The sequence below is a fragment of the Papaver somniferum genome, unplaced genomic scaffold (assembly GCF_003573695.1).
Source record: "Papaver somniferum cultivar HN1 unplaced genomic scaffold, ASM357369v1 unplaced-scaffold_12, whole genome shotgun sequence".
NCBI classification, from domain to species: domain Eukaryota; kingdom Viridiplantae; phylum Streptophyta; class Magnoliopsida; order Ranunculales; family Papaveraceae; genus Papaver; species Papaver somniferum.
Genome location: NW_020621047.1, coordinates 364,471 through 373,078, shown reverse-complemented (window position 1 = coordinate 373,078; position 8,608 = coordinate 364,471). Strand labels below are relative to the sequence as shown.

The 8,608-nt window shown below is 37.9% G+C and overlaps 1 protein-coding gene across 1 annotated transcript; it reads left to right on the top strand.

The window, feature by feature from the left end:
- Positions 1–2,470: 2,470 nt before the first annotated feature.
- LOC113330939 (CBL-interacting serine/threonine-protein kinase 8-like) lies at positions 2,471–6,126 on the top strand. Its single transcript, XM_026577732.1, has 13 exons — positions 2,471–2,960; positions 3,386–3,520; positions 3,630–3,737; positions 3,823–3,897; positions 3,995–4,048; positions 4,155–4,280; positions 4,391–4,480; positions 4,674–4,796; positions 4,946–5,068; positions 5,179–5,292; positions 5,430–5,486; positions 5,573–5,647; positions 5,769–6,126. Exons 1-13 carry the CDS (start codon positions 2,802–2,804, stop codon positions 5,865–5,867), a joined length of 1,338 nt encoding a protein of 445 aa, XP_026433517.1. The 5' UTR covers positions 2,471–2,801; the 3' UTR covers positions 5,868–6,126.
- The last annotated feature ends 2,482 nt before the right edge of the window (positions 6,127–8,608 follow it).

The following is an 8,608-nucleotide window of genomic DNA, read 5'->3' as shown; positions in this document are numbered from 1 at the left end:
AGTAGGGTTCGGGTCCAGTGATATCCGGGAGGACCCGGACTCATCGACAACCCTAATTACAACTACGTTGTATGGTTTCTTTTGTGTGGAGGAAAGTGGTATTATTCTCCACCCATGTTCACAAACAAATAGATCATATCGCTAGGGATTTTTTCTGGGGTCATGACTCATCAGTTAAAAAGCTCCACCCATTAAGGTGGACCAAGCTAAACAAAGTGACAGTAAAAAGGGGTCTCGACATAAGTACAAGTAGTCATCACAATAAATCCTTTATCATGCAAAGAATCTGAAACATTCACGAACCACCTAATTCCATTTGCTCTAAATTATACAATGAGAAATATCTACAAAATCAATCGATCTTATGAGAACGCACACATATTCCTTCATCCTCCATCCCTCCATGGCCTCCCTCATATCTACCTGAAAACAACTCATCTTCCATCGCACCGGAATCGGTTTAGACACACCTATCCATGCAATCTGGATACCTCAATCTTAAAACCTTGACCCTTCCCCAAAGCTGCCCAATCCAGTCAGTAGATGATCTCACTGACCCTCTCACACATAACTGGAATCATGATCAACTGAATAACCTGCCACATGCTACTGTCCAACACATCATAAACAAAAACCTTTCCCTAGACATGCCTCCAGATAAAATCCTATGGTCGCATTCAAAGTACGGAAAAAACACCATTGCCACTGGCTACTATTGTCTAATACAACAAGACAACCATTACCACCTAAACCCCCTCCCACCCTCCAAATTCTTGTGGAACTTACCATGTCCACCAAAACTATATCTTTTCTTGTAGAAAGCTATAAGTGAAGGTCTTCCGATCTTTCTTATTATTTTACACCACATCAACCTCACCAACTCCAACCAGTTCCCGGTGTAACGTCGAACCAGAAACAACGGAGTACATGCTTATTCACTTCCCAATAACAGTATGCATGGAACAACCTGTTATCTCGTCTATTAATTAACAAACCAAACCAAACCAAACCAACAACCTCAACTCCCATATCACTATAAACAATCAAATAACCATTTCACAAATTCTGCAAGACTCTGGCCATACCCCCTTTGTATCATCTTTTTGTTTTCTTTTCTGGAACCTCTGGACGTCAAGAAATGAATTAGTTTTCAAACAATACCATACAACCCCGGAGAACATCCTGTCATAAACCTTGAAGCAACATCAGGAATTCGAATGGGAAAAAAAGGTTCTTCCCTCGGTTATCCCTGGGGACCCACCAGCAAAGGCCACGCCAACTAATATCAGAGCAACAACAATGATATTAGCAGGCTGGACCAGTCGGGATCCAGATTAGATAATATCAACACGGATGTGACTGATAGGGAACATCCAGGACTGACGGGAGCAAGTTTTATTTGCAGGGATTCGAGTGCTCAAACTGACAACAAAGACGACAACAAAGAGGCAACAACCAAGAGTTATCTTTTAGATGTATTCGAAAAATGTGGTGCGCTTCATAAAAACGAAGGCTGAAGCTCCGTGTTATATCGCAGGAATGTTTACCGAAATAGAACATCGAATGCGACAACTTCTCATTGCGCTATACGTACAACACAACTATAGAGAATCAAGCATCGGATGATCTGACAAACTATGCAGCAGACACAAACTAAACATGAAACTTATCAACAACAATATGGGAATGAGACTAGACAATCCCATATTCTCTCGACCAAATTCTACCAAATGACTCTGTAGCTATAAAATACCCACATGTAATAACAATTTAGGCCTATTTATATATATTTTTTTTGTTCTTTTTTCTTTTGAAGCATGTGAAAAAGAGAAAAGACAGGTCTGGAAAGCTATTACAGAAAGAATAGGCCTGTTCATATAGATCGTATAATTCTTCCAAAAAAGAAATAGAATAAAAATGTAATTATGCAGTGGATGCATTGCTCAATGAACCTACAGGCTACATTTTATTTTTTTGATAAGTCAAATAAAATGCATCAACACAAGTTAGACCACTAACTAATTTTTTTCGAAAATGTCAGATGAATTGAGTTTTGTGCACCACGATGGGTACCGTGTGAAAGGGGATAAGACCCACATCTGCCCACCACCCTCCTGATGCTAAGCACGGTGTGAGAGGGACCGTCAGATCCCTTTGGGTGCACACCTTATCGGTGTATGTATCAAAGCCGTTTTTTTTTCTTTTTTTTTTCATCTGGTCATCATAAACCAAATGTTAATCAAAGAACTTCTAATGAGGTGGGCAACCTGCAAGCAAGCTGTGTCCCACTTCTTCATTTCCACCACTTTAAGACTTCCACCTAAACCCCACCTCATCAAAACCTAAACTAATCAAAATTATAAGAAAATTAAATGATCATTCATTGGCCAACCACACCTTAATTAAACAAATAATAAACCCTAATTCAAAATTCAAAACCAAAGTCCAAATCACAAAAAGACAGTCACTTTTTTTTTTTTCTTCTTACAATTCCAGACCAAGGAGAAGGAATATTTTTCTCTGTCTCATCTCTGAAAAAAGAAAAACCCCCAAAATTTCTAAAACAGAAATTATTACCAAACCTTTGTAAGAACCAATCAAATCACATCAAAGCCAAATTTCTGTTACCCCCACCATCAAAAAAGATAAGTTATAGTAATCAAATTTCTTCAACTTTGATTTTCCAGAACAAAGATCAGATTTCCAGAACAGAGGGAAGGAGAAGAAGGACTAAGAGAGTATCTGCAAATGAGTTGATTGAATTAGAGAGGTGAGAATTTGATTGAATTTGTGAGGGAGAAATGGGTATAAGGAAAGTGGGAAAGTATGAAGTAGGTAGAACAATTGGAGAAGGAACATTTGCTAAAGTGAAATTTGCTCAAAATACAGAGACTGGTGAAAGTGTTGCTATGAAAGTTCTTGATCGTTCTACTATCATTAGACACAAGATGGTTGATCAGGTAATACTGAAAAATCCCTCCTTTTTCATTTTCCCCCTTTTTAGTTATACCATTAATTTCTAGGGTTCTTGAGTAATTTGATGATTGTAGACTTTGAAATTTCAGTCAATGAATAAAGGGTTTTGTTAGTTTGTGTCTGTGATTGATACCATTATTTCAGAATTCAGAATTTCCATGTTCATTCCCATCAATTTGAGTGTTGTTTGAGTAATGTCTGAGCTGAAAAAATTTGTATCCCTAGGTTGTTGTGTTTACTTCAATGGATTCGCCAATTTGATACAATTTTCAGTGTTTTTGAGATAATTTATGATAACTCTCCTAATTCTCATGTTTGTTATTGAATTGGTGCCACTACAGCTTTGTAAACCGTGGATGCACGTTTCGAATTTTGGTTTATTGAAGTGTTTAGCTTACTTGTTTTGCAGATCAAGAGGGAGATATCGATTATGAAGCTTGTTAGGCATCCGTATGTTGTTCGCCTGCATGAGGTACTAGCGAGTCGTGCAAAGATATACATTATACTGGAGTTCATAACAGGTGGTGAATTGTTCGATAAGATTGTAAGATTTGCTAACTCAAATTTCTACAAGTTAATCTCTAATTATACCATGTCTCATATCTGAAGTCGAGCACTGAAGTGTTTGTCTTGCTATACGTTTGCTTGTGCAGGTGCACAAAGGGCGACTCAGTGAGACAGAAGCTAGGAGATACTTCCAGCAACTTATTGATGGGGTGGATTATTGCCACAGTAAGGGGGTCTACCATCGAGATTTGAAGGTGTTCCATAGCTGGAATCTGGATAGCTGTTGTTCATTTACTGTCGCATAGAGTACTTACAATTGTTTTTGATGTTCATATGCAGCCTGAAAACCTTCTTCTCGACTCCCAAGGAAATCTGAGGATTTCAGATTTTGGACTTAGTGCTTTGCCTGAAGAAGTAAGATACTAAGATTCCTCGGCCCTTGCATTGTCAGTCATCTAACTGCAGTATCCATCAGTTACTAACTATTTGTTTGTCGCATATTTGTTGCTAGGGTGTTAGCCTTTTGCGCACCACTTGTGGAACTCCAAATTACGTTGCACCAGAGGTATTTTTTTGTGGACAACTCTAACTGAGATATCTTGATTTTTATAACCATGTGTTGTCATATATTGATACTGAAATACTTTCGACGCTTGATCCTTCCACTGTAGGTTCTCAGCCACAAGGGTTACGTTGGTTCTGTAGCAGATGTCTGGTCTTGTGGCGTCATTCTTTATGTTCTGTTGGCAGGCTATCTCCCATTCGATGAGCTTGATCTTACCACCTTGTACAACAAGGTGACATCTCCTCACTATTAAAAATACAAAAATTTGCAGTCTTCCTCTACTTACTAAGCTAGTCCTCGGTCTGACTACTACTAGCTGAAATCATTCTATTTCTTCTGCAGATTGGGAAAGCAGAGTTTTCCTGTCCATCTTGGTTTCCTGTTGGCGCAAAGTCCTTAATATATAGAATACTGGACCCAAATCCTCAAACTGTAAGTTTAACCGTCGAGCTGTATGATGTCTCATTTTTTATTTGTTGCCATAAGACATCATTCACCATTCTCTATGCACATTTCATGCGAAACATAGTTATACACCAAAACAGCGAAACATAATTATACACCAAAGTTTTCAAAGTTCTGTTCTGTTCTTGATTGATAAGATCTCTTTTTCAAATTTTTGTAGCGCATTCGAATGGACGAAATCAGGGATGACGAGTGGTTTAAGAGGAGTTACGTTCCTGTTAGGCCTATTGAATATGAGGATGTTAACCTTGATGATGTGTATGCTGCCTTTGATGACCCCGAGGTTGGTTATTCTTTCAAACTTGATCTCTAGTGAAATTTCTCTCAAACACATTGATCATGCACCTGTTTAGCCTCTTCTTCCTCTGAGATTGACTGGCCTGATTGTTGATGGTTTTAGTTTCCTTCCCCACGGGTGATCTAATTTTGCAGGATCAGCAGGCTAAAGCTGAACAGTGCGGAAATGAAAACATGGCCCCCATAACACTAAATGCATTTGACCTTATAATTCTTTCTCAAGGCCTGAACCTTGCATCAATGTTTGACCGTGGACAGGTATTTACAGTGAACTTCATCAATTTTGTTTGTTGCTTTCCTTTTCGTGTTCATGTGACAGTAATATCTCCTTGTACCTGTATTAACAATCTTTTGATCTCACCTGACAGGACGCGAAACACCAGACACGCTTTCTTTCAACTAAACCAGCTAAAGTTGTTTTATCAAGTATGGAAGTTGTCGCACAGTCAATGGGTTACAAGACTCATATTCGTAATTACAAGGTGAGCAGATTTAACTTCCATATAGCCCCTTGCATCTCCATCTGAGCTTTCCTGTAATTCCATTTGCTTCTCACGCTGTCATATAGTAACAGTCCTTCAAAAACTCATTTAACCTGAGTGGTGAATTCATTTTTCAGATGAGAATGGAAGGTCTTTCAGCAAATAAAACTGGACTCTTCTCTGTTATTTTGGAGGTAAGTTGTGTTATGGTCCATTACCTGCCATTTTTTCTTCGTTTATGTTACTGCACATATATTCATCCAACCTTGTCCTAATTCAGATTTTCGAGGTCGCTCCTTCGTTCTTCATGGTGGATGTTCAGAAAGCAGCTGGCGAGACTGCCGAATACCTTAAGGTCAATCATTTTTTGAAATTTCCTCTTGCAAGTGTTGTCTACCAAAGAAGTGACCTAGTAGCTGCAAATTCTACATTTCTTTTCTTATTTTACCACTTACAAATATCTATGGTGTTTGCAGTTCTACAAAAACTTCTGTAGCAATCTCAACGATATCATCTGGAAACCGCCAACGTCTGGATCCACCAAGTCCTGGATCAGTAGGAGTACAAAGAGCTGATGGTCTACTCTACGGTGTTCACGGTTACCTTGTAGATTAATTATAGCTTAGTGATCCCATAGAAGGTCACTTGAGCATTATGACCTTGACAGTACCAGATTTCTTTTTTTGAGTGTATTTACCTATTTGTATTAACCAACCGATGATATATGAGTTTCCTTTTCTTTCAAATTTTTATGCTTGGGTGTGTCTGTAGTCTGGACCATGTTACTTGAATATCTTCTCAGATTAATGAATTCAATACATGACAGTTTGTATACATTTGGATCAGTTTACGCCAATCTAGATATGGTCACAGTCAGTATCCAAATTCAAGATGGCCAAGTTATTTCCAGGTCGCTGCATTTTCTTCTTCATACAACTTCTGTCAAACGCAGAAAGAGAAGCAAAAAAGGCAAGTCTGCAGTTAACCAGGCATCTAAATCAAATCTGATAAACGCAGAAATATTATACTATTATATTAGAATGTGTTCTGTTTTCAACTGGGAATTACAAAAGGCATGAATTCCTAACCAAACCTCAAAAGAGTAACAACTGGAGACTAAAAATCTAAAAGAAAAAGAAACTAGGGGCTTGAAAACTTAACCACACAATCAGATGAAGCCCATGAAAACGCCTGTAACTGCTCAAGAATTTTACCATTGGCATCTTCTACTTCCTTAGCTGTAGGTTTCTTTTCGTTCAGATATTCCAAATGGTTTGATGAACTTCCAAGAGTCATCCTTTGAAGCACTCGAGCACTCTCCAAAAATAGCTTCACCACCTCCATCTCCTGTGGGTGCCCATGGAACTCCCGGAATTCAATGGACTTAAGGCATAACAGCAAACAACGAGGCACTATATTTACCTGCAAAGGACGTCCTCTGGAGATGAATAGAGCTGCAGTGCGGGTTGTGGTTTCCCCCGAAAATGAAAAGATTAATTAGAAAAAAAGCTTATAGTGATGCAAATTCTTGTTTCTAGCTGATAACGTTACAAAAAGAAAAAAAGAATTACTGCGGAAAACTCTAGGATTATGTTTACAAGTTGGTGTGTTTATACCTTATCGAAGATGAGTGATGTTAAATTTGGGGAAACCTGTAGAATTACGTCATACAGCAATCCAATTTGGCTATGATAAAGAACAGTCACTTCAAGACTGACCAAATTACGGAAGCTAGGGTAGCTTCTTGGGATAGCGCTTGAGTCGTCAATAATCTAACACACAGGGCATAAAAATTACAAAATATCATTGCACATACTATATGGCTGGGGCCTGTAACTACACAAACCAATATAGACAACCAAGAAAGAAGCATTCAAATAAGCAATCACACGTACCTTGGGATGGAAGTACGTATCCGATACCATTAGGTGCTTTGCATGAGGCATCTTCTCAACAAAGTTATACAAAGAATCATATCTGCTTTCAGTATAACCCTCTGCAAAGCTAAATAAAAGACAGGCTTCAACCAGACAAGGAAAGCTATCAACAACAATAAATTCCTCTGGAAGATATTCACACCACGTAAGGGATAATAAATCCGGTGTATCAAACTTAACCTTAACATTCTCATTGCATTCTCTTCTAAAACCCCAAACCCACATGTTCAAATACTTAAGCGGAGGTAAAGCAAAACATATGACATCTAAACCTTTCCAGCTAACATTACTCATATCCGAAACTTAAGTACAGGGCAATTAGAAAAAAACTGCGTTGCCAGTCTCTTATCCTTGAAATGAATAAACGAAAGCCGGAGTCTCTTAAGTCTTTGAAAAGAGATTTTTGATAACGGTGATTGATCTAGTACTTGTTTGTTTTGAAACCGCAAATCTAAAATAGTCAGTGACTCACACTAACCATTATGCAGCCACCAAAAAGGTTGCATAACGCATTAAGCAGACGTATAACGAATTATGTAACCATTTTCTCCACTGCATAACAAAGTTATGCATCTATAACAAGTTATATAGCCATTGTATTAGTGCGTACATAAAAAATAAATAAATTGATGCATATATAATGCATTATCATTTCATTTCTTTCTCCAGCTCTGAAATAGTGTTTTTTCCCCTTTCTTTTCTTGTTCCTCTGTGGAGTAGTAACCCATAACTGGATTCTCTTGGTAAAGCAAGGAGTAGTTAGCAGAGATGTAGATCGATCATCAATAAGGGAGGTAGGGGATCAACCAGTGGGTGTAATCCCTTGAGGATGTAGTTGTTACTAGTATAGTGGTTTTTATTTTCCTTCTCTCTTATTTGCTGTTGTGATCTTTTATTGATGTTGATATTGAGCAGCATCAATAAAAGAATTGGATCTTGAGGGAGTTACAGAAAAATCCTATTCTTAAGGGGTTTTTGGATGTGGTGGTCAATTAGGTATTTACTTCTTTTTGGTTTCAGTTTCTGCTGTTTCAATGGAAGTTCTTCGTTGATTTCTAGTTTAAAAATTTGGTTTTGTTCCTTTCTTCTCTCGTCTGTGTTGCTTCTGGAATTTTGATTCCGATTTTTCGGTGGATCCGGTGTCTCGGGTTTGATTCTTGCCTAGGTGCGTGCTAGAATCCGAATGTCATAATGAAGTTAAAAATATGAAAGAAAAGCTTATCAAGGCAGTTGGACCTGGTTTTATAATCAATTTGTGTAAAATGATTTCAAAATGTTAAGTTAAAAAGAAAAAACTCAAATCAAGGTCGTTGGATCTTGTATACCTATTTGTTAAAATGGTGTGAAAATGTTGAAGTTATCAAAAAGAAAAAAAAAAA